The 27,715-nt window shown below is 39.3% G+C and overlaps 1 protein-coding gene across 1 annotated transcript in view; it reads right to left on the bottom strand.

Moving 5' to 3' along the window:
• Positions 1-11,239: 11,239 nt before the first annotated feature.
• Positions 11,240-27,715, bottom strand: part of IGDCC3 (immunoglobulin superfamily DCC subclass member 3) — a 75,424-nt gene continuing 58,948 nt past the window's right edge. Inside the window, exons 8-14 of the mRNA XM_075207629.1 lie at positions 25,987-26,234; positions 21,439-21,603; positions 18,505-18,693; positions 17,713-17,817; positions 16,369-16,507; positions 15,091-15,289; positions 11,240-13,335 (exon numbers count right to left, since the gene is read on the bottom strand). Coding sequence (XP_075063730.1) covers positions 13,204-13,335; positions 15,091-15,289; positions 16,369-16,507; positions 17,713-17,817; positions 18,505-18,693; positions 21,439-21,603; positions 25,987-26,234 — 1,177 coding nt within the window. The 3' untranslated portion in view covers positions 11,240-13,203. The remainder of the gene's footprint in view (positions 13,336-15,090; positions 15,290-16,368; positions 16,508-17,712; positions 17,818-18,504; positions 18,694-21,438; positions 21,604-25,986; positions 26,235-27,715) is intronic.

Raw genomic sequence — 27,715 nt, 5'->3', positions numbered from 1 at the left:
CTCCCCTTCCCGGCTGCTGGGGAAGCTGAGCCCTGATTGGCTTAGTTGCCCACGTTACTGCCGCTGGGACCTGCAAGGAAGAAACGCAACTCACCTCTCCTAGATCCACGGACAGGTAAGTGAAGACTTCTATTCTCCCTTCTGTTTTTCCAACTTCTCTTCTTTTTTCTTGTCTTCTATGTTCACCCTCTTCCAGGGCACGGTAGTGGAGCACATCTCCAGGCCTCAGAATTAAACAAAACTTTTCACAGATAACCACAATACAAAACTACTTATTCTGATACTAGATAATAGGTTATGAACATGAATTTTAGATAGCAAATTGACTTAGTAGTAAGATTTTGGAACAATGGTTTTGCAACACTAGATGGCTTTTACCCTACCAGCATCCTCTGCTCCACTTTTTTTGCTACACAATCCATGGCTTCAACTCAAAGCATGTCATATGTCTATGAAAGTTGGTGGCAAATATTTAGCACATTTTAGAAACAATACAGAATTAAATGATATTAATAATAATAAAGTAAATAATTAAAATAGATACCCCTTTGGAATACTGGAAAAGATTTAAACATATATAATCCAAAACACTAAGCCATACTATAAAATAACAATTCTACTAACATAATGTAAAATGGATAGTATGCATTACTTATAAGAAATTACATTCGTGGATGTATTTAATAAAGGACATTGTGGGGTGATTGATCCAGGGAACTTATCCAATTGGCATTTTTGGAGTCAAGTAGGTTTCTTTTCTAAAGTGAGACTACATTGGCAAATGTCACACTGGAGGGTTTTGTTTTGCTTTTCTCTGCAGCAATGCAATTAGAATTTATGATGAATTTAATGATAAACCTGGGTATTTTTTCACCCTTACTACCTTTGTAATTATGTACTGGGCACATAGGATGATCCTTGGTGTAATATATGAGGTGCATACCTGTCAACAGTCCAGATTTTTCTGGGATAACCCTGGTTTTTGCAGGCCAAAAGGAGTGTAGGCTACTGGAAAAGAGGTGTGGTCTAACCTGAGTTGGGCATGGGTTTAAGCAGATTTTGGGCATAGTTTAGCCTATTTTGTACCAAATTTTCAATCTGTAATCCAATTTTCAGGAGTGGATCTAACCTGGCATAACTGGTACCAACCTCAGATCTGTAAGATGGGGGATAGCCCTACTGAAAAAGATGTACAAAGTTCAAGGTCCAACTACTGACATGCGTTTGAATGTATGTACTGGAAAGCAGTGCCCGATAACAAAAGGAAAATTAGAGAATTTCAAAGGGTGTGGTAGGGGTTTGAACCTCAAGCTCTGGTTTGGCATTTTTAAATGAATTTTGGTAATATATTTACAGCTGTTAACTATATTTCCACCACAGTCTTGCCCAGTTTTGGGGTTGTGAAGGCTCTAAGTTTAAGTTGGTAAGTGGAGAAAAGCACCCGTTGACATCGGGATCTGTCCTCTAATTATGAGTCTGTAGCCTCTTCCCACCATCATGGAGCTATGTTAGTAATCTTATAGACCTAGAACCATTGTTTATGTGTGTGTTAGGGAACTTAGATAGTAAGTTCCAATGGGGCAGGGCCTGACGTGAGTTCTCTGTACAGCGCTGTGAAACTAGTGGCGCTATATAATTAGCTGATGATGATGATGATGTATTCATCTGTAGGAAGAGAAAGGGAACTGTAAAATATGTTCACTACAGAAGTTCTTGCAGGCATTCTATATTTCAGCCCTGACAAGGTGATGCCACCACCCTATCTATCCGCCAGGAAATCTAGAAGGACGGGCTATGCCATTTTAGCATTGTAGGGAGGAAAGATATATGCATTACTCTTATCAATAAAAGCATAACACAGCATTGTAGGACTAGAACTATTTTATTTTCAATTACATGTAGCCACAGGCTAAAATCTAAACAGGAAACTGTACAAACGGTTGCACTTTTATCCATGCCGTTCTAATAATCAATAATATACAGAGCTAACTCCCACTGAGCACCATAAAAGAATTGGTGACGTTCTGCTGTGGAAGAGTCAGAAAGAGTCGTGTTCAGTAATCTAAATATTTACCAGGAACACACATTTTATAATATTCCCTTTATTTGTAGTGAAACAGGTCTGATGTGCAAGAGATTATCTGACATTCAAGTTCCTTATTGTCATTGTGACCGGCCTTATCTTCAATAGCACTGAAGACATAAAAGATGATCCAAGGACTTAGGTAAAGTGTTTTCACCCTTTGCAGAGGTGAAAACTAAACAGGACAACAGACAATGAGAACCAGAGATAGGGTAAAGCACAAGATAGTTTTCTTTTTGTGCACTTCATGCTTCTGTTCACTTTCTCCTTTCTTGTTTATTTTTTCACCTTCCTTGATTAGTCTTAATTTTTAGGCAACCATTTCACCCTAATTCAGGACTGCATCACTTTAAAAGTGTAAAGAACACTAAAACCCAAACAGTATCCTGAAAACTGCATAGGACAGTGGTTCCTATGATCCAAATGGGGCCATAAACTGTGGTGTCCTTAGCAACAAGACAGAAATGATGCTGCCTCGCCATTGTATTACCGAAATGTTTGTTCCCTAATTTTGTTCTCTGTGATATTTTTCTTTCAAAGCACTATAAGTATGTACCAGCTTTGCACAATGTTCGGGAGCTGAGTTTTCTCACCAGATTTGCTCCAGGTTTTTCAGGCTAGACGGATAACACTTGTATTCCCCAATTTCCAAATAGTGCTAGAGATTCTCAGTTAGATTGAGATCAGGGGGTAAATGTATCAAGCTTAGAGTTTTCCAGCGAGTTTGAAAAGTGGAGATGTTGCCTATAGCAACCAATCAGATTCTAGCTATCATTTTGTAGAATGTACTAAATAAATAATAGCTAGAATCTGATTGGTTTTTCAAACCCGCCAGAAAATTCTCATCTTGATACATTTACATCCAGGGCTTTGACTGGGCCACTATTTTACATGTATCTTTTGTTCTTAGGGCTGAAATTTTGTTATGTGTGTTACTTTGGCCTTGTTTGTACCCCTGAAAGATGAGCTCCCGCCCAAGCTTCAGTTGTTTAGGCAGACTAAACATGTTCTCTTGCACCATCCATTCTTCCTTCTATTTTAAGTTTAATAAGATGTGCAGTCCCTGCTGATCGATAGCAGTTGTACAGCATTATGCTAACTCTACCAAATGTCACGGTAGGTATGGTGTTTTCTAAGGTGTGGGTAGTGTTAGATTAGTGCCACCAGTATTTCTTTGAACATTGCCCAAAAAGCCGCTATCTTGGTCTCATCAGACAAGAAAATCTTTTCCAACATTGCAACATGCTCATGCTTTTTGGCAAACTCCACCCCCTATACAGGACAGTGTTATGCAGAGCTCTTAATATGGTTGACTGGTGCACCATAACTCCAGTCCCAGCTTTTTAGCTCCATCAAAGTGATTGTTGTCCTCTTTAGGGCTTCTCTCACCTGTCTCCTACTTGTTTGAGCAGAAAGTGGGGCAGAGGGTCATTGCTAGGCAGTGTCTGAATGGTTTGATGTAGCGTTTGCTTCCTGACAATTGAACTAACAGTGCATACTGGGACAGCCAAACATTTGGGTATTGTTTTGTACCCTAATCTGCAACGTGGGGCTTAAATACTTAAGCAAACAACATGTTTCAGGTTGTTTTGTAACATACAAAATGTCACATTAAAAATGTGACATAAAAGAAACACACATAACTAAATTTCAGTGTAGGGCTTGTTTTTTATACACCCACCAATTCAGGGTACAGCCTATCAATTCACTTGGAATCAGTGACATCACAGGGGCACCAATATTATCAATATTGATTCAAGACAGAGAATGTGACTACTGGAACATGAGTAGGCTACTTGTGTACTTTCAAAAACCTAATAATAGTTTTTCTTTACTTTTCAGATTTGTGCCACTTATCAATCTTACATTTTGTCCCTAGAACTGATTGTTGTCATAATACTTTTGCAACATATCATTTATTTTGTGGCATAAAATAGCAATTAACTTCAATTTAGTAGTACTAAAATCTGTATTTCAGTTCTGCATTATGACTGTGGTGGAATTAAATTAACTTTGTGGTGCTGCAAAGTGTATCATGTGACACTTAATCAAATCTTTTATCTTTTTTTTATTCAAACTTTTGAATTAAAGGGAAACTATTGTGAATATATGATTTTGTAATATGTTTTGTAAACTGTAATATAATTTAAATTGCAATGTTTGTTCATTAGACAATTATGCAGTTTTGAATATTTAATATGTTTTGATATAATACCCCTTCTTTTGTTTAGTAAGCTTTTACTGTGTATCTGTCACTGAGTCAGTCTGCATGAGCAAACTGCTAGGTACTGCTGACATCACTGCAATAGAAGATATTTTGTTCCTCATGCATAGTGATGTCACTTGCAGGGGCGCACGCAGGATTTTTAAGGGGGGGTTCTCCCCCCCCGGAAAAAAATATAGAGAGCTCCATTTCGGCGGCACTGTATTGTACAGCACCGCCGCGGACGCTTCTTTGACAGCGCCGCGGCTGCTGTACAGTAAAGTGCCGCTATGTAGGGGCACTGTTTAGCCCCCGTTCTTCGCAGAGGGAAGGGGTTTCTGGAGAACCAGAAACCCCCCCTGCGTGCGCCCCTGACTTGTTGCTAGGGTATTGTTAGACTTATTATTGGTTCATCTCACAAAATAGCTGCCCTCTCCTCGTTGAACCTGCACCGTAACTGGTTCTACTGATGCTCATGAAGAGGACTAGGGGTAGATTTATCAAACCCTCTATAAAGGAAAAGTGGCGGTATTGACCATAGAGCCAATCAGATTCTAGCTATCATTTTTTTTTAAAATGTACTAAAGGATAGCTAGAATCTGATTGGTTGCTATTATCAACACCTCCACTTTTCCTTTTTAGTAGGTTTGATAAATCTACATTATAGCCTCTAACTAAAATGCTCAACAGACAGCATCATAATAAACAGGTAGAGTAGCATAATTATATATACTAAAATAATAAATACAGTCAAAAATGTTTTTTGTTAAAATGTAATATGTGCAATTGATGTTCCATTGAGTCCTGGAGGTATATTTACTAAACTTGCGGATTTGAAAAAGTGGAGATGCGTATAGCAACCAATCAGATTCTAGCTGTCATTTTGTAGAATGTACTAAATAAATGATAACTAGAATCTGATTGGCTGCTATAGGCAAGACCTCCATTTTTCAAACCTGCAGTTTAGTAAATAGACCCCCCTAGTGTCATAATGATCATGCTGATAGCTTATATATTTAGTGATGTATTATAACTAAGAAGGTTTTACAGAAGCTGCTTGGTTAGTCCTGTGAGGTGACACTGGCTGCTTTATAGCAGGTGGCCTTGGGGTGATACGCTGCACCCCTGACCAGAGTCCCATCCTCTCTTTTGCCCTCTTTCTAGTGATTGTGATGTCACAGAGTGAGCACAGAGCATTTTACTTTATGCTATGAGGAGTGGAATACTCTGTAAAAATGTACTCAAATCGTCCTTATTCTATAACGAAAACTCCTTTTTATCTCCATCTTAGCACCACAAAGTAACAGGTTAGTCCGTGATTGGATGCAGACGCCTTTCTCACAAACTGCTCTAACCTTATAATGTAAATCAATATGGCACCCATGTGGGACCATGAGCCACTTGTGAAGCTCCCAGAAAATATTCTGTTGCCTACCACAAACATAGCACATTCTGGAATACGTATTTAGGTGGGCTCAGCAGCTTAATATGTGGCATCCTCCACTTAGCAAGGGCCATTATCACTACTGCAGTAGAGGGTGCTATAGGAAAAGCAATTGTGCACCTGTCACTCAATGTTATTGTCAGCACACATATCCATGCCTCAGGGAAACGTACGTATTTTCAGTGAATAAACACTGACCTCTGACATACATGTCAATCAGAATAACATTTGTGTGTGTTTTGGAGCCACTTGTGACATATAAACAGGGATATGTTGGTGGCATTGATTTAACCTTTTCTTTATCATGAGCCAAGAAAGCCTTGTATTTATTACCAATCACTACATTAAATGCTGCCACAGGCTGAGCAAAACAGAACACATGACTTATATACAAAGCATCGTAGCATAACGTTTCTGGAAAAGGCAGCAGTGATTTTAAATGGAGGTCATGCACTATTCACTAATTAGCACAAGATAACAAAAATGCTCAAAAGGCCACTCAAAGTCATATTTTCTCAATAATTATTTACGAAGAGACTTCTGGTTCTATTTTATATCGGAAATGTACCTGTGGGAATAAAAGACACACTGAGGATTAAAGTATTAAATGGCACGATTACAATTCCCAAGCATATTGTATTTTCTTATAAACACACATTTTGCATACTAGTTCTAGAGCCAGCCACCAGCAGGAATTGTCACCTTTCCTAAACAGCAGCACTGCTGAATGGCAATGGAACGGCTTTTTCTTCATGCCAATTACAGCACTCACTGCTGCCCCCTGTAGGCAGAAAAGCTGCCTAAGTGTCCTAATGACTCCTGCCTTATTGTAGCCTTTCTAAAGCCCTCCCCGTTGTGTGCCTATGAGAAAATACACTGAAGATCATTTACAAATGGCAAAACAGCTGCTCTGCAGCGCAAATACTGCTTCTTCCACTATATTACAAAATGTAAGACTTCCCATATAAAAGGTTATTTAGCCCAGTGCTTAAATGCTACTGGACCAATGTTCATTAGGACATAGCTTATCAATTCATTAGGAACATGTGACATCACGGAGGCATGAAGATTGGCTCACACCAAAAACATTGCTGCTACAAGCTGTGTAAGCAATGAGTATAGTTTAAAGAACAGTGATTTAAAACATAAAATGTTGGTTTTCTCTCTTGTATCAGGAATGCAAAAGCCAAGTTGCAATGGGGTCAAATTCATCTCACCAGCTCCCAGGCATACGTGTATTGTCTTGTGAAATAAATGATTTTACAGCGATTTTCCATCATGTTTTAAAAAGAAAGCATGGCGAGTTTTGCCTTTAATAAAATTGCCATTTTAAATACCGCCGACAAATCATCGATTTGACAAAACCTCAGCGTGATGTAAGATGGACCAAAAAATGAAGCAGAAAGGAAAAGCCTTTTTTTTCTCTTTTGTGATGTCCCATGTCTGTCTACGTGGCAGGATTTGCAAAACCAAGGTAGTGGCTGTTGCAGAAGTGCACACAATTTTGCTGGAGCTTTCCTTATACAGTAGAATCTGGTCAGATCTGATGACAAAAGGACAGCAGGTGTAGCTATAAATTGCAAAAACAAAAATTTGTTTGTATACAGGGACGTAAAACTAGCCATAGCAGCCCATGTGGATGTGCTATAGAAATCCATGTCAGCAAAAGTTAACATGTCACCTCAAAAAATGGTAACTGTCAACCTTTAACTTAATTATAACTTTAAGTTTTCTTCCTTGCAAAATACTGGCTATTGGAACCTGCTTTATGGTTTAAATAGATCACAACAATAAGGAGGCATCAAGGCTAGCTTTAAGTGCAACAAATTTACATCTTTAACTTGTATTTAAATTGCACCTGTTAACCTATTTGAATTTGACATTGTGAACTATTATGTCTGCCTCCCACTATGTACCCCCCTTCTCCCTTTTTCTTTTTTCTGTATCCCTTCCCTTTTACTATAAAACGTTCCAATAAATATTAATAAGGAACATAAATTGTACCATTTAATGTGCTAGTGCTATGAAATGTGTCTAGATGGAGCAAAAGGCATCCCATCCTGAGTCCATGCAGATACTCAAAGAATCAGGAAAGCCTCTAAGAATGTGCAACCCCCAGCCCTTGAATTTATCAAAATATATCTCATCTTGCAAAACAAAATCTTGTTTTTGCACCCGTGATCTGCCCTTGCCCCGCCTACTCTTCACATCATAGGCACAATCAACGCCATCTTGTCCAGCTAACCTGTGCAGTTTTCTGTACAAACAGGCACAACTGTGCCACATAAAAAAGAGCATGACATCACAAAAGAAGAAGAAATGGCTTTTTAGCTACAGAATTTATCCAATTCATAAGGACTTGTACATCACATTCCCCGCTTACCATAATCTTGTGGTACGCCCCAAACTTTCAGAATTAACGTTGGACAGATCATGTAGCTAATGCAGCTTGTCCATTGCTCCTTATATTATGCACTCTGAACGTTTGTATTGGCACAGTCTTCATAAGGTCCGATGAACCCTATTTAAAGAGCCAGTTAAGCTGCATTCACCAAGGGGTGAACACAGCTGACAGATGACGGGCAGTGGGTGCGTGAAAGCACCTGTTTGCAGTACATTTCTGCTCATAAAGAACAGGGTAATTATGTGTCACTGTTACTGATGCAATGACTGGGAACAAATTTTAGGTATGGAGGAAAGTACAATATATTCTAGAATGTCTTTTTATACAGACAGTCTCACTGCAGGGAACATTCATGAAAAGCCTAAACAGCTTCTCTTTTTAATGGAAGTCTATAGTTAGCTGTATCTCTAACTAAAATCAGCTGAAATTCTCTACACCACACGCATTCAGTAGCAGTTCGGGGTCTTTAATGTCCCCGGCTGAACAAAGAAATCTATTATATCTATACAGTATATAATAATAATGAGATTCCCAGATTTTACTGGGCACAGCAGAGACATCCCACTTGAATGGAAAAGACTAATTCACCTCCTGCCAAGTCATGCATGCAATCAGCTGCAGACAAGGACTCTTGGTAGGTACAGTACATGCAAATGAAGAGACTGCGTGTATACCATGTAAGGATTTGCACAAAATAGTTGTACAAGAACTCCTGATCATAGTGTTAGCACTGACAAAACAAGGCTACGCTAACCCCATCACTGCTAGCGCGGTCCACCGCCAAGTGTTGTCACACGCATAAACTGTTTTTCATTTCATGCGACGTTCTTTATAACCCGTTTTGCTGCCTGATGAGATGCAGCACCATGAGTAAAGAAGAAAGTCTTCATAATAACAAACACATATAACCACTAGATCATCTCCTCAGTGTTGTCAATTGCATTCTGCCATATTAAAACACAGACAGATCTGAAAGAAGGTGTCTTCTTTTTACACTGAATACCTGTAAGAGGAAGTATCACTTGTTATAAATAATTGTTCCCATTGCTGGGAGATAACATTAAAAAGGCACTATTTTTGTTTTTGTTCTTTTTTTTTTTAGAATTGACTTAGTTCAATGATTCCCCAACTCCAGTCCTCACGCCCTCTAACAGTCCAGGTTTTAAGGATATCTGTGCCTCGGTACAGGTCACTTAATTAGTGCCTCAGTCATTTTGATTAATCTACTGGTGCTCAAGCATGGATATCCTTAAAACCTGGACTGCTCGAGGTGGGTTTGAGGACTTGAGTTTGGGACCACTGACATAGCTTATCCATCAGTCATGGGGGACACAGATGTAACCAGTGGATAAACCCCATCCAAATAAGCGTACACAAATGTTGCTGCTATATACCCCTACCAAGTGCCTGATGCTTTTACTTCCATTTTAATAACACTAAATCTTGGAGTTTCAAGACGGACCCAGAAACGAACAACTTCTGCTGTGACATCCCTTCCCGTTCTCCCCAAGAACATCAACAAATGGAATCTTGTGATGTACACCACTTAATTCCAAGCAAGAGGGTGTAGAGGACATGTGCTCCCATTCCCAGACTGGTCAAGCAAATGGAATACTTGCCTATCATCATTTTCACCTAGGCCAGGTTTGGAATTTGCATTCACCATGGACAGTGTGTTAAAGGGTAGGAGGTGCTGGGTACAGCTGCTTCCGCTGGGATTGGGAAGCAGTTCTTATTGAACTGACCTCATTTTGCTCATGGGACCACCACAACAGAACTTGAATCTATGCAATAATAAAGCACCACAGAGAATTGTAAAACGCTATGGAATCTGCTGGCGCTATATAAATAAATGTTGATGATGATGTATTCTGGCACTATATAAATAAATGTTAAGAATAATAATGATAATAATGTCCATAACATTATTATCATTATTATCCTGGCAAGCTGGGTGTATATGCATCAGCCAGTGTAGTGGCTGCATGCTAAGTCTTGTGACTTTAAGTTTAGCCAACTGTTATCAAGTTTAAGATTGTTCCCTTTTCAATAATTTTTCATCCTGAACTTCAGAAGTACTTTTCTACTCTTGTCAATAGGGCCCTGCTTATTTTATCCATTTTAAGACAGTATTAAAGTTAGGATCAATACATGCCCAATACTTTTCTTGTTACCACTCACGTTAATAGGGAGATAGGACCAGGGCTTTTTTCCCCATTGAACGCTGGAAACGGCAGAATGACGGCTACAGAATAAAGAAGGAAGAGCAGAAAGAGGGCTACAGAATAAAGAAGGGGGAGCAGAAAGAGGGCTACAGAATAAAGAAGGGGGAGCAGAAAGAGGGCTACAGAATAAAGAAGGGGGAGCAGAAAGAGGGCTACAGAATAAAGAAGGGGGAGCAGAAAGAGGGCTACAGAATAAAGAAGGGGGAGCAGAAAGAGGGCTACAGAAAAACAAAGGGGGAGCAAAAAGCAGGCTACAGAATAAATAAGGGGGAGCAGAAAGAGGGCTACAGAAAAACAAAGGGGTAGCAGAAAGAGGGCAACAGAAAAATGAGGGGGCAGAAAGAGAGGGCCACAAAAAAACCAGGGGGCAGAAAGAGAGGGTCACAAAAAAATGAGGGGGGCAGAATAGGGGTGAGAGTAGCCATATGTGAGAAAAGTTGGTAGGCAGCAGGGGACATGTCAGTGTGTAACAGGTGAGTGATGTCCAGTTGTTATGCTTGTATTATTAATTCTAACATATGGGGCCTCCCCTCTAGATATCCTGCGTTTGCTCCAGGGCAGCAGTGAAGACTGGACAGCATTCTGCTTTAGACATCTGGACTGCAGACTTGCCAGCCAGCCAGTAGAAGGTAAGAGTTATTATTTTTATTTTACAATTGTCAAGTGTGTAAGGGGCAAGGAAGGGAGTAAATTTATGTGTTATATATATATATATATATATATATATATATATATATATATAACTTTTTATTCTTTTTATAAAAAATTTATAAGACATGAGTTCCGGCACCCTTTTTTTCTTTTTTTCCAAAAATGTCCTCATTATTATTGGCCATTGTTTTTGGGCAACACATGTTGCATTCTTTTGATAGGTACCATGCCACCTGCGATGTGGGTCACATCCATTAATTACATCTGTGTCCGCCATTAGATTAGGGAAAACATTTTTATTGGAAAGAAAGTAAAAATTTAATTTTTACACAGCATATTAAAATTTGTATATTGGCAATACTTCCCCTTTAGTCTGGTGCCAGAGACAAAGAAGAGGAGGTAAATAATCACCCCCCATCCCTAATGATTCTCTTCCATAAAGCCTCACACACACATATACAGCACAAAATCAGCAATACCCATAGATCAAACTCTACAAAGGTAAAACAAAGGAACGTATTTAAAAAATGAGGTAGCAGTTTGTGTTCAAAGTTTGGAAGTGCATCACGTTGGACAAAGAAATAAAGGAAACTTTGCCTCTAACAACATCAATTGCGAGGAGCCAAATAAGGAGGAATGTTTGCATCTCGTTACCTCAGCGTCGGTATTTGTAAACAATACAATGCCATCAATGAAAAGATAATTATTTTTTTTTTGCATGATTTATCCTTTGTTGGCATGTAATCACTGTAAGTTGTTTTTTTTTTCTGTTGCACGTTCCCTCATGGAACACATTTCTAAAATTATTGATGCGCCTGGTTAGTTTATTGAGAACAAATTCACAGACAGAAAAGGTAAGCCTTTGGCAAAACACTTCTAAAAATCAACATGACTTCGTGTTTCATTTTTGACATATCAGGGACAGAAGTGCTGCGATGTGAAGAATGTGGCATGTTGTTTCAAAGACTCGTCTTATCTTCGCATAAGGACTCTGGAATTAACAGTGGTGGTGACTTCCATTTTGTTTGCTTTCCATTCACAATGAACAAGAGCAGATGAAGATCCAAGTAGTCAATGATTCCTGAAGACATTGGTTGTCCATGTTCAGATAGACTGGTGTAAAATCAATCCAAAAATGTTAGAAGCAGTGATTTTACTTGCTGATCCATAGGGATCAATTATACCTATTGATCAAGTACAGTTACCTCCATTTTGATTTCATGTACAACGAAATGGAGGATGAATATATACAAGAGCCGGATGAATGTATCTTTAATGGACAAAGCACGTGCTATTATCTGCAGTCAGCACTAATTCAGCCTGCCCTCTCTTTGCATAAGTATATATTGTTATGCTTTTTTCCTCGACCATTTCAAAACCAACATAGTAACATATCCCTTTAAGGCTGGCAAGATATGCTGAAACTTGAAGTTTCAAACAAATGGCAAGCCACACTTCTACACTTCTCCTCTGTAGTGTAACATAAAGAGATTGACATTAAATAAACCACATATTCCTCATTAGATGGCTCCTTTTAGACACATTCTGTTATTTCTGCAATATTTCCCTTAAAATACCGAAATACTAAAAAGGTCAGGTGTCAGCACTAGCCATGTATGAGGGAATCAAGAATAACAGAACAGCGTATAGATCATACTTGAAAACATTCATCCCAGTTGAGGTAGGTTTGTAGAATGACCTCTGTACGGACTCCTTGTTACAGTCTAAATCCGTCTCATTAACAGTCAAAAAAAAAAAAAAGATAAACAAGCAAAAAATATAAATGTCCGGCCAGGCTACAAGAGCAGCAGACATCCCTGGGATATTCCCAGGGGCCCTTAACAATCATCTGACATAGCAGTAAAAAGAGTGGAGCAGAGTTATCAGTGGGTAGTGAAAATTTCACTATAAATTCTGTTAGCCCTGCAGCCAAAGTACTTAAAGCAGGCGAATTCGATGTGATGATAGTGAAAAAAAGATGGTTGCCCACGGTCTCAGGAGAGTATCAGTCTATAAGTGCCAAGTTCTCACATATAATAATAAAAAAGTACAAAACTCTATCAAAAGGATATATGGGAATCGCAGGGTTTGGAAAATGGAGACCTGAGATTGCATAAAAAGCTCCAGCAGGCATGGCTGACAGGAGCCGCAAAGGATTCTGGGTCAGTTCAGTTTTAGAGGAAGGCTGGAGGTTCAGTCCTTGGATGTGGGTGGATGGTTTATAGTATGGGATCCTGGAGGGTCTTCTTCCGCAAAGCTGATTTCATCAGGAGTAATGGTAGAAGTCAGTGTCTCATCCAAAGAAGGTCGGGTAGCAGACTGATACTGAGAAGCAGAAAAAAGGATTACCATAATGCTTTACTAATCACTTAATTGATTTATATATCTGTAATCTTACTGCCATTAAGCTTTACAAATTATATTTTTGCCTCATGAAAGAAATTAAAATGTCATAGTAAAAAGCAAGGTTTGTAAAATGTTTTTGTGATCTTCTTCTTCAGTATTAGTAAAAGGACAACAAACAACAAAACCAAAAGTACAATGGACTTGCCATGATATAAACAGCACTATGCTCTATTATAAATAACAAATGATATACAAAAGTTAACAACAACAATGAAAAACAAATAACAAAAATGTAACATAAAAGTGCACAGGACAATAATAAGAAAAATGATTTGTTGAGAAATATCACTGGCAGCTGATTGATCTGAAGCCATAAGAATTGGGCTGCAGGCAGTAATGGGCCACAAGTTACATAGCTACATGTGATACATCACAGATTATATCACTCGACTGTAAGATCACATTATTAAACAATTGCTGTTTTCCCATCACTATTGCATCTGATCTTTTAAACAGTATCGGATTACAATAGGGCTAATCTAGGACCCTTGGTTTTAAGGGTACTACAGACCTTTCTCATTTAATCTCAGTAGTGTAGGTATGACCTTGACAGGAGATAAAATCATGAGACATGCTGTGCATATTACTATACTAGAGGTAAGGGATTTGCTGCGTGTAATTCCCATTTAAACTTTGAAGTGGTCTGGAGTGGTCTGGGTAGCATGGTGGCTTAGTGGTTAGCACCTCTGACTCACAACACTAGGGTAATGAGTTCAATTCCCAATCATGGCTTTATCTGTGGGGAGTTTGCATGTTCTCCCCGTGTTTGCATGGTTTTCCTCCAGGTGCTCCGGTTTCCTGCCACATTCCAAAAATATACTGGTAGGTTAATTGGCTACTGTTAAATTGACCCTAGTATCTCTCTGTCTGTCTGTGTGTGTGTGTGTGTCTGTCTGTGTGTATGTTAGGGAACTTAGACTGTAAGCTCCAAGGGGGCAGGGGCTGATGTGAACGAGTTCTCTGTACAGTGCTGTGGTATTCGTGGTGCTATATAAATAGATGATGATGATGATGAGTGCCTTTTATAGGATCAGTAACTGATCAACTACAAAAATGTACAAAGGGAGCCCATGACAGAACACTGCTCAAGAAAAATGGCAGTTTTAGTCCTCCAATATTTGTAGTAATCTGTACGATTTTGGTTTAATGGCCATAGATGATTTCTAAAAAGCAAAAAGAAAAACAACACAATTATTTATATTGTTTCATTACTTGGACCTGTTTGGTATAGAAAAGATCATTGGATCATTGCCAATATGTGTTTTGCTATCCCAAAGCCAGGGTGTATTTACTGGTTAGTTTAAGCATAAACCCATCCTACCTCTGACCTTCGCCTTGTCTCGTCTCTGGTAACCACCTCTAGCTCCCGCCTACAAAACTTCTCCTGTGCTGCTCTCCACTTATGGAGTTCCCTACCACGTCCGATTGCACTAAGCCTTCAAATCTTTAAACGCTCTCTCAGCTGTGCCCTCTTCCAATTAGAATGTAAGCTCTCTCAGGAGCAGGGCATTCCCTAACCTTTGTTTTTATGTGTGCATTTATTTTATATACCTTTTATGTCCCTGTTTTATGTATGCCCTATTTTCCTGACTGTCCGGCACTGTGCCACCTTACCAATCAATCTTCCATGGTGCTCAGTTGTCTGCCTTACAGGTCTATGTTAAGGTGCCTCACCTCATTCCGATGAGAAGGTGAGTGAGAGAAGAGATGCTCCATCTCATTGAGGTCACCAACTTTTCCTTTTACTTCTGGAACATTGTCATTTATCAAGGTAGCACCACTTTGACCACCTCTGTCTGAAACTCTGCCATTGACGCCACTGGCACCTTGCTGAGCAGAGAGCTGGTCCTGGGCTGCCTTACACTTCATGAGCCTGTTAGACAAGAGAGAGATAAAAGTACGGAATTTATTAGAACTATTCAAACCTCGTCTTGTATTTCACTTTAACCTCTTAAATGCTGGAGGGTTTGTACCCTGCATGACCAGTTATCATGTGTCAGTGTCACTGGGAGTAAAGTTTTTGTTTCTTAGTGGTCTGTTTAACAAAACAGGGCTTATGGAAGATTTATCACACCGAGATGGAGATAGCGATAGGAGTACGGTACTTATACTTCTGCTATACATGGTAAATAGGCTTCCCCAAGCTTAGTGTGGAGAAGCCTTCACCAGACAGACCCAGAGGTAGCTATGACCGACAGGGAGAGCATCATAAATAGGAAGAAGCAATAAATCCAGGGAAAACACCAATTTTTGACAGATTTAGGGTTTATCTCACTTTCATAAATAGATCTCTCAGTCTGCATTGCTGTGTCGTGTCACTAGTATATTACTCTGATGCAGTCATAGTGATCTAGAGCAAAGGTATTTTAAACATTGTTTGTTATATTAATTACATAAACCTGTACTTATCTGTGTAAGAGTCTACCATCTGTGCTTTGAGACGGTCCTATTAATTGAAAAGTTACACACAAACTATTACTTCTAAATACCACAAACTATTGGAGGAAATGTGTCTAATATTGCCAGGTACCTGAAATTTTCAATCATTTTCCACCATCATTTCCTTCCTTCTTATCCCCCCACAAGAGGGAAAAAAGGGACAACATTGTCCTCTCTCTAAATCTGTCCACCCACGCCAGAACACACAGAGATGTCTCTCCTTTGGATTGCTAAGCCTGGCCTTTTAGGAGCCTAAAAACTGGGACTGTCCTGCAAATATATGGACCGTTGGGGTGGTATGCCCTTGTAAGCAGACTTTATATTTTTAATATCTTTAATTCCTCTCATTAATTCCCTGCCTGTTTGTCAGAGAAGATAGGAAGTTAACCCTTTGCTGCCCTCGGCAGTAGCAAAAAAAAAGGAAGTTTAAATTTTCCCTTTTCACTTCGCAATTTTCTTCCTTCTAAATGTTTAACCCCCTTTGCTCTCTTAATCTATGGACAAGTGTCCTACCTCCCACGGTATCCAAACATGAGGAACAGCACACAGAATATAATACAGGTCACGCCAATGTGGATGCCAATGATGATGCCAGTTGTTGAGGATTTTGCCCTCTGCTCGTCATTCACACAGTTGCAGGATGGGTTCAAAACTGTACGGAGAAACACATGATTGTTTTGACAGCTGTCTTAATCTACTCACTGCTACTTATATTAGAATATGATATTCTAGAGAAGCAACAACGATAAACACTTTAAAGTGATCTAACATGGAAACCTTTTACAGTTGAAACAATACTACGTCAGCTCCAGGGAAGGGTAAACACAGTGTTTAGAAATACAAGCTTATATTGACAGCTGTCTTAATTATATTGACTGCTGCTTATATTAGAGATATTAGCAGGGTCACCCGGGTCCGATTTGTAATGTGTAGCAGTTTTTATATATTAACAAATTATTTGGTAAATAGACCAAAAATGCAATTTAGAAGATAAGATTTGTTGCTTTGTCGCATTGTGGTTATGCCGTGTTGTGGTGAGATTTCCATCCAGGAGTCAAACAATACAACCAAAAAATTATGTTTCCAATATTTGTTCCTCTGTTGCTTTGTCGCTATGTGGCCTAATAGGTTACATTTTTAATACTAATAATTATGAAAGATTTGGCAATTTTCCCTTGAAAGCTGTGGAAGATATTCAAACAAACAAACAAACAAACGTTTTCTTTTATATATATATATATATATATATATATATATATATATATATATATAGAAGATGACATTTTAGAGAATCAAGAATGTTGCTATAAAGAGTTCTAAGAAGGAAACCTTTTACAGCTGAGATTAAACTGTATCACATGAATGTCACTATAGCCTGGTGTGGTATTCTTATCAGTGTGTGGTAATATGTTTTTTATGTTAATAAGTGTCTGGGTTTCTGTCCAGCGTACATGTGTCTTAGGCTACGTAACCATTGGTATTTAATGTATGCATTTAGCATGCTTTTATAGTACAAATTAAGCACACAAAGGCACATATGGAAAACTAATCATTGTACCTAATGAGACCATAGATATTTGCTTTTTCTGTGCGTTTAAATTGTGTTGCACAGAGTCCTTTTGAACGCTTTTTGTTGCATTTCGATGCACCAGATGCGCCTCAACACAATGGAAAACATTTACATACACAAAAAATTGTAACTTCTGTTCTGTGTTTTTCAAACCAGTCAGTGACGACTAACAGTACAGAATTTATAGCTACAGACGTTGTTGTTACATGGTTATATGTACACTCTTGGCAAATGCGTGTGAGAGAGGAGAGGTCAGTGGTATTTTAGACAGCATGGGAGCCACTTACCTGCACGGGCAGATGCCTCTTTCAGTGACACAAAGCGAACTGTGGAATTTCCATCCCCGTGCTGATTAAATGCCAGCAACTTCACCTCATATACCACTAGGGGGTCTAGACACAAGATATTAGCAAGGAAAGTATCACAGCCTGCTCACAGACTAGAGGACCAGAAGACACACCTAACAAAACGATTCCAATGCTATTCAGTCCAGCTGCACAAACCTTGGCCTCAGCCTCACTTGTTTCCTCCTAACTGCCTGCTCTTGTGCAAATCTTGGTTTTGGTATAAATCTGAACATGTTCAGGGTGTATTGTGTCGCATACGCACAATAAATGACAACCTCACATACATTGCAACTGGCGACTGTCCGCCAGTCCACATGATATATACAAGTAACTCTTATCTGAAATATTGTTGCACACTTTTGTGGACTGTTTTATTTTGCATGTATATTATACTGATCCTAAGGAAGCAATACTTGCTGGTAAATGGCAGCTCAAATGCCAAAATGTGAAATCGCAAAAATAAATCTTGCAGTGAGTTTACCACATTGGCATTCAATGTTATATCTTTTATTGCCAGTTTAATTTTGACAAATGTAAATGAACAGGAGGAGAGGTGCCAGATCTATGCCCGATTACAATTATCAAACCCAGCTGCTCAATATAATTATTGGATACCAGTATGTTGTACAAGATTCCTGTCTGCGCCTTACGTAAACCATAATAAATAAGACAGCATTAGGACCAGTGAGAACATCATTCAGTATATAGTATTTGTCTGCTATTTGGTCTTACCCAGTCTGCAGATGTTGTACGCTGTGACATTGCTGGGCAGTAACATGGGACCGGTGTACTGTGGCTGTGGCACCTTACGGTAATACAGTTTGAAGCCCTCATTATGACCCAACTTGATTGATGGCTCCCAGGCTGCCTGGATGGCTGTACTGTTCAGGACCTTGATATAGAGAGATGGCACAGCAGGCACTGCAAGGATAAGACCACAAGATAAGAGTTCACAGCATTCCATTACATATATTTTACCAGATAGACCAGTGTTGGCTAACCTGTGACACTCCAGGTGTTTGTGAAACTACAAGTCCCAGCATGCTTTGCCAATATATAGCAGCTTATTGCTGGAAGGGTTTGCTGGGACTTGTAGTTTGACAACACCTGGAGTGTCACAGGTTAGCCAACACTGATATAGACTGTACATATAATTACTAGTGTTAGGTCACTATCTTTTCAAGCATTCCAGTTTTTAAACACCTCTTGGGATTTTGATTCAGGAACCCAGAGAACATTTTGTAGAACAATGATAGCTGCAGTATTAAATATAAATGATAATTTTACATTAATGTAGACTCAGCAGTGTGGCATACACAGAATTTGTGCAGGGTGAAGGAATGTGCAATATTCTGCAAGGAATGGAATTACATTATTTCTACATGTTTAAATTACATATCCTGTCAACATATTAAACTAGTTTCCAGGGACAACGTAGTGATGTGAGATACAGTCTTGGTGGACCTTGCAGCATTACAATCATGAGCGTAACACACCCCTGATCACTGAGGGAGGATGAGGGAGGGGGGGATGTCCATCTGTTTCGGAGGGCCCCTCTCTGTTCCTCAAATAATGTTCGGGCTTTAAGTTCTAAAAAAAAAACTAACTTTGTAACCTCTATCTTGTATTTGGCGAAACGCACACAATTCCTATTGCTGGCGAAAATGTCACCCTTTGATAAATATGTCGCAAAATCTAGAAAAGAAAGAAACTTTTGGCCTCCTCTACATGGGGATTTTTGTTTCGTTAGAGTCATATTGTGTCCCTCTAAAATTATAGTAAATCAGAAATAAAATCTTGCTGTTATACTTCAGCAGAACATAAAGGCTCATATGTGTTACAGGACTCTCCCAGGATATGCCATCATAAATCTTTAAACCAGAATGTGTATAACACAATAATTCTAAATCCTTTAGATCCAGAGTTATGAGACTTAGAATTGACTACTATAACATTTTATTGGATTGGTCTCAGTTTAGTATGGACTGAGCAAACTACATGTCACATGAATGTCCCAATTTCTGTTTCCATTATGTGTCTCAGCATGAAAGATTATGGATTGGATGTGCAGACGTTTGTTTTATACAGAGCTGCATTTGACCCCACAATCTTCGACAGGAGCCTTGATACACTACTCCGTGCTGTTGTGTTAGATGCATTGGCTACATATTTGTTTGGATCTTCCCACTTTGAAATGCTTACAAATTGACATGTTGTCTTAGATTGTCCAGAAAATGAACATGATGCTTTATAATCAGTCAAAAACGATCAAGTCATATTGGTAAACACAGTCAGAAGATCAGAGCTATCATTCTGTGTGTATATCTTTTGAATGCAATAACAGGCCAAGTGATCCACATATCCTACTTGCCCCCTGTGTAACCAGTTTAGCCGATATATGAGGCGGTTTTGCAGAATGGAATTAAAGGTAGCACGGATCAGGTGGGAGCTGCAGGAACGTCTCTCCATAACCCCACAGCATGTATGTCCATGGTGGTTTCAATAAATTATGTCTGTAAACCTATGATTGCTCTTATTTGGTATCTAAGTACAACTTGTACTCTCAATAAAGATTCAATCCCTTTTTCATCATCATCACCATGTATTTATATAGCACCACCAATTCTGCAGCGCTGTACAGGAAATATTTGTCATTCACATCAATCCCTGTCCCTTTGGAGCTTACAGTCTAAATTCCCTAACACACACACAGACTAGTGTTAATTTTATCTGCAGCCAATTGACCTGCCAGTATGTCTTTGGAGTGTAGGAGAAAACCGGAGCACCTGGAGGAAACCCACGCAAACACAGAAAGCACACACAAACTCCACACAGATAAGGCCATGGTCGGGAATAGAACTTATGACCCCAGTGCTGTGAGGCAGAAGCGCTAGCTTTATCAACGTTTCTCAATAAAATTATTGTTTTGGACCCACTCACGTAGCGATGTTGGGTCAAATTGATTAAAAGCTACCAAACAGGCTGAGCAGATCTGCAAGTGAATGGACAGCTTAAGTAATAAAATTAATGTTATGCTAACATTTCAGTAAAGCGGACCTGTCACCTACCTACAGCTACATGTTAACCAGATATCTGAACAAACAACTTGTAAATAAACATAGGTTACATTTGCTGTGTGTTAAAGCTGTACAGATTCTTATAAATACACAATTTAATTTTTCTGCATGAAGTTAGCCATCTTCTGGGCAGCTATAAATATTCTTGAGCATTAATGATGATGAGAACACCCTATGTACTGGTAGGAACATGCTCACTGTGTTCCTTGGGGAGCTTTTGTGATTTAATCAAACTTTAGGAAGCATTCCGGCTTCCAAGGCAGTATTCTGATTGGATAGGAATGATAACATGACTTTGATATCACAGGATCTTCAGCAGCCTCCAATTGTTAATTTAATTAATTAAATTAAAGCCTACAGCACGATTGAAAGAAATAGCTTATTTTATCAAGAATTGTATTGTGTCAATAACCTTTACATTGTAATTAGACTGTGCTATTGATCTTAGAAAACTGCATGACAGGTTCACTCTATCCATTATTTAACTAACTATCATACACATGATTGAAAATGATCGCCAGACATCTTAATCGATCACATTTCAGCATTCATTTGTTCACTGCTGCGTATACAGAAATGATTCTCATACCTTCTCCCAGAGTGATTTGCACCACACTGGCTGACGCTTTGCTGGCTCCTCTGGAGGTGTATGCTTTTATGTAGAAGCTGTAGGTAGTTGAAGGTTCCAGGTCTGTCACTATTTGCTGAAAAGTGTCCTTGCTCACAGCTTCTTGGTACTCCATTTGTACAGGATCTGGGTAGCAACCAGAGGCATAAATGATCACCAATACCTTGCTAGTGTTGCTATCTCTAAAAGGTCATTCATATAGGCTTTCGCACGATATATACAGTATATAATAAAATACACAATATAAAACTATAAATATAGATTTCGGAAACTCATTTTTGAACCTTGCTGCTTCTTTTTGGGCAAGTGTGTCTAACTGACAACTCACCGCATATCATGGTTCACACCTCAACTTTAGGGCAACCACCTTGATTAATTTGAATTTTACATTTTTCTGCTACAATGCTTAGCCTCATTTATGTCCTAAATTATTCATGAGAGTGAGGGACATTGGGGCTCTCGCTATTACATGTTTCACACTTGGCTGATTGAAGATTGTGAGAGCCTAGAAATGCGTCGCTAAAGTGCAATTACAAGGTGTGAATTGAAAGAATAGGAAAATTTAATTTCAGAGCGCTTTGGTATCAATATATGCAGCAGTCATTTGACACAATGTCCATTTAATTGCAGCTATAGTATTGTTAAACCCACACAACATTTTAAGTATAATAAATAAGTTTATTTACACAGTATCAATATAAAAATAAACCAATTTTAATAGTGGGGCATTGTGCTTGAGCCTGTGGACCTTGGTGCTAAAGCTTGGTAACTGTCACACGCCGGGCAATTGGGCTGCACACCCGATCCCCGGCACTCTTACCTGGTCCCACTGACAGCTCTCTCTGTCACAGCCGCCGCTATCTTCATTTCGAGTCTGCGTATGCGCAAACCCGATCTATTCATTCCCTCTGCTCCCTTCCTATTGGCAAAATTCAAAAGGCACCTCCTCCTGATGTTTGGTGCCTTTTAGTTACCTTTCAGGTGCTAGACGTGACTCCATTTTCCCCTGTTGTGTTTTCTCCCTTCTGGTGGATTGCATTCTATTTCAACCCTGTTGCCTGTAGAGCTGACACTCTACAGAGTATTTCACCGCCATTCCAGTGGTAACCTGCTGACTGCAGAGCTGACACTCTACAGAGTATTTCACCGCTATTCCAGTGGTAACCTGTTGTCTGCAGAGTTCATACTTCACAGTGAACTCGCCGCCATTCCAGTGGTAACCTGTTGTCCACAGAACTGACGCTCTACAGAGTATCTCAACGCCATTCCTCCAGTGGTAACCTGCTGACCTCTACTTCTCCTCTCCTCATGTTGTCTGCCATTGCTGACCATCTCTGCATATTCCCCTAAAGTTTCGTCTGGTACTCTTAGTAGGGCCACTACCTGCGGGACAGATGCAGCAAAGACCAACCGCTTTTTTGTGATCCCTGGTGAAAACCATCTCACCTTTAGACTCTGCGCCTTACTTGAGTAGTGCTAATCTAGGCAAACAAAGGGATCCATTGCTAAACTGTGACAGCAACTCTGCCGGCAGCCATTGCCAGTCAGCAATAGGGTATCTGAACACAATGGTAATGGAAAAATCAATGGAAAAAGCAGTGCTCAACCACCATCTCCCATACAGACCAGTATGGGAGGAATTAGTGTAGTTTGCAGTAGATACAGCATTCACAGTGTTGGTCCATGCAGCTGAAAACTTAGCGCAGGTTGAGTGGTACTTATCTTACTTTCGCTAAACCGTTTGGCTGTCATTTATATGTATTAACTGCCAACCCTATGGAAAGGACCTACAGCATCATAAAAGTAGAATCAAGAATTTTGATACCATGAAAATTCTTATTGCAAATGAATCAGCTTTTCCTTTTAGTGGTATCTGCTTCCCTAATGACGAAGCCAAGTATATACAAAGTGCAGTTTAAATTGTTGTTGTTGTTGACTAGAGCTTTGGGGGTCCTGAGCAGTGGACTGGAGCACCACTTTAAGTAAGTAATTATTAACAGAATAGTTGCTGACTTTTCAGAGCTTCCCTCTGGCAGATGTGTAGGGTTTTTCTGTGAAGTTAGGGACAGGCAGGTCTTAATGAAGTGGCATGCATTATAACTTCCTGCCCATCCCATTGGGATGACACAAGTCACACTATAATCCTTGGTTCCACCATAGCTTCTCTATAGCACCCAGCTTCAGGGCGATTTAGAAATAATTTAAAAATGTTGGCAACTATGTTGTGGGAAAGGGGAATTTTACTTTATAATTTAGCATTAATGTGGAGTTCTTCTTAAAGCTGCCCACTCAGGGGCAGACAGATCTGGTTGTTTTGCCTGGTTGCTACATGCATTATGTAGTTCCAAACTGAATAATTGCTATCTTTGAAAATCAAAGTGAAGCAACATCTTTCTTTCCAAATCAAGGTCCAGGGAGCTTACAAAAGTTCACCTTCGTGTCCCATCAGTTGGGGAAGCTCCCAACAAGATAGCCTGAAGAGTCCTCACTGTAATATCATTTTGGAAGGTGGTAAGGAATGGTGGCAATATCCTAATACTATGAAGAGATACTAATATCATTGCCCTGTGCTGACTAAGTGAACAGTACAGATCATTGATTTTACAAATTTATCTCTAAATGAAGCAATTATGAACCAGACATCTCAGTCTGGATATTACTTTCTAGAATTCTCATATAGTGTTCACATCCGCCCATACAATGGCAGTGTCCGCGGCCTTACGTAACACCAGGGAACATTACCCAGGTGTCTATCCGAGAGTGTGGAAAGAAAGATCTACTGGTCTTGGTTACTCTTCTGCCATATAGGGTATGAGTAGACACGAAAACCAGACATATAAAGGGACTCATACTGTCGTGCGCTGTCTATAGTGTACAACAATATCAGTAAAAATACAGCCATATTACACCAACCAAGCACTAACATACTTACTATTCTGTGATAATATGATAATGTGATAATGCTAGTTTTTTGCCCCTTAAATACAGGTTGTAAAGCAATGGACATAGATTTTGGAAAATAAAGATAAAACCAAAAAAATAAAGATGTTCTGTGTTAAGCCTAGAACCTAGTCAGATAACCTGGCAATAATCCATATTGACAGAAACCAATAATGTGTTAATTCATCCCCAAATTTTAGAGAAGGTACTTAATGCAAATTACCCTAATCTCTATGGTAATTAGTCCAATTACATGTAAATCAGTTGCATACATATGTATTAGAGAGCAGTATGGAGGGTCTGCTCCTCTTGTGTCTGAGTGGCAGCGGTTAACCTCTTTCCTAATGACTGCTTGAGGTACATTGTTGGGCAATTAACTGAAGATCGTATGTGCAGAAACCTTAAACCTGGCCTTTGATATGCTCTCTTAGCCCGATTTGTACTTTTACTATAAGTATATGTCTCTTCGACCACTGGCATATACAGCAAATAGAAATATACAATACATCAAAGATAGGGAAAAAATGACGCTCATGTTGTAGTAATTAATGAACATGAATGAAACTAATGAATCAAAGCATCGCACATTTTTCAAATAAATATAGATATGGGCAGCACAGTGGCTCAGTGGTTAGCTCTTCTGCCTTACAGCACTGGGGTCATGAGTTCAATTCCCGACCATGGTCTTATCTGTGTGGAGTTTGTATGTTCTCCCCGTGTTTGCGTGGGTTTCCTCCGGGTGCTCCAGTTTCCTCCCACACTCCAAAAACATACTGGTAGGTTAATTGGCTGCTATCAAATTGACCCTAGTGTGTGTCTGTATGTATGTGTGTGTTAGGGAATTTAGACTGTAAGCTCCAATGGGGCAGGGACTGATGTGAGTGAGTTCTCTGTACAGCGCTGCGGAATCAGTGGTGCTATATAAATAAATGATGATGATGATGATGATCAGCCAATGCACTTGACGAAAGTTGCTGTTAACCAGGATCCGCAGTTTCTACCTGAGATCACTTCATTTTCTACTAAAGGAAATAAAACCAGGAACAACCACCCGTGTGTAAAATCTTTTATCAATCAGGTTTTATTTCAAACATTGAAATCTATTTTATTTGAAAAATGTACACTGCTTTGATTCATTTTGTATCGTTCATTTTTCATTAATTACTACACCATGAGCGCCATTTTTTCTCTATCTTTTCTGTGTTTAGATTATTCCACAGTGGGTGTGGATTCCTAGAAGAAATGGAGATGCTGTTTTTATCTGGACTTTAATTGCAATATATTTTTCAAAAACTGTCCAGTGACTGTATTTAGTTTTTATGGGTAATTAATAGCGGGGCTAAAGAAAATAAGATATTATAGAAATATGCAATAGTTTAGATTTAAATGAGAAATACAAAGATATTTTGGATTAAAATAAATCCAGAGCAAAAGAAGCAAAAGCATTTACAAATCAAACATTTTGGAAAACAATTACATTTACTTTTGTCAATGACTTTACTGTCAAGATGTATAATTTCATATCACACAGTAACTCTCAGAGACAATTGCTTGATGTGATGTAAGTACCTTTAGTTTTGCGGATATGTACCACATATCCAATGATCTCCTGCGTGTTTTCCAGTGGTTGACTCCAGGACACCTGAATGGAGGTGGATGATACAGTGTTGGCGGTGACATCCTGGGGTGCCCCTGGCAATCCTTCTGCCCATATAACAGACAGGCGGGCACTAGCCTGGCTTGAACCCGCACTGTTCTGCGCTATGCACTGGTAAATTGCCTCGTCTTCCTGACTTATCCCAGAGATGGTCAGTGAGCTAAGAGGAACAAAGAGAAAGATTAATTAGCAGAAACTTTTCAAATGAGTTGTCTAACAAGCACAGCTATTAAAGTGTACCCACCATCTACAGATGACGGAGGCTGCCATTTTGTTTGATGGACCAATGTTTATTAGAGTGACACCTATCAATTCATTGATATTATTGAGGCATGGGGCATGAAGTGGCGGCAGCCAGCAATATACAAATGATCTATTCATTATGTACGTAGTGCTTCCATATTGGGGTTTTAGTGAACTGATAGGCTGACTATTCATGATTGCTTCTACTATGCATAGGCGATGGGCCCACCTTAAATACATCTCTATTTTTGCTTTAAAAAACAACATTATATATAAAATTATGATAACAATAAACAGCACTTTCCCATAAAAGCAGCTTTTGCAGAACATGGAATTGGTTGATGCTTTTATTTGATCATCTTAACTAGATATACTCATCATTAACTGGGTAGTGTACAGAAAGAGACGGACCAGAACGGCAGGAAAGGCTATTTGCAGATGCATGGCACAGCCCCTCAGCAATGGAGATGGAGGGTAATTAGAAGTGACTGGGTGGAGCATAAAGCTACACTGACTACAAGTGACAGCCACTGATCATGTTGTCAATTATTAATGCAATTTTATGCAGAACATTAAGCTCCTTTTGTATAGCCAGACACTGTATCTGCTTGTTCTCTCTTTTGTACAGGTATTACAATGATCTGTCTGGTTTTATCCCATGAATTAGGTAATGGTTTTGCTTGATTAATCTTGCAAATGTATGGTAGCCTCTCATTCATCTTGGTTAACCTTTTCTGTGCTACAGACCTCTCACTTCTTGCGTCATTGAAAAGACACACAATGAAAACATGGCCGCTCCATTCTGTTATTTCTTTACTGGGCTTGTCATTGGTAAACTTTACTTGGGACAGCATTTGTCTTAACCTGTTAACTGCCAGCAGTGGGTTTATTATCAGCAATAGGCTTTTGAAATTATTCAGTCAAGGGGTTAAGTATCTAAAAGTTGAAGTCAGGGACCCTTCTGGCTGGAGGCCCCTTTCTATTGAAATGAAAGACTTTAATTACCATGGTGAGGGTGGGGGGATCAATACAGCTCAGTGCCCTGGTTGCTGGTTGTCATGGTGATGTCTCCAGGATATTTGTACACCCCCTTCCCTTTCCACATCATCCAGGATCGCAACCACCTCCCTTGCTGGGTGTGACCCCTGAAACTGGAGCAGCTTACAGCATCAAGAAGCAGGATGACAAACCTGAGTGGGGTCACACTGTTCAGGAGTATTAATACCCTGGGGATCATAGGATTACTGCTATCCCATAATACCAGTGTTCAATAATGGTATAAGTACACCTGTACTTTTCAGCGTGCAGACTAAAGCCACAGTTTCACTGGGAGACAAGGGTATTTTGAAAATACTTTATAGTATAAGCACACATTGCTTAAAGCTCTAAATAGCTGTA

This window comes from Mixophyes fleayi, chromosome 4 (genome assembly GCF_038048845.1).
Source record: "Mixophyes fleayi isolate aMixFle1 chromosome 4, aMixFle1.hap1, whole genome shotgun sequence".
NCBI lineage: Eukaryota > Metazoa > Chordata > Amphibia > Anura > Limnodynastidae > Mixophyes > Mixophyes fleayi.
This window is presented reverse-complemented; position numbering and strand designations above follow the sequence as displayed.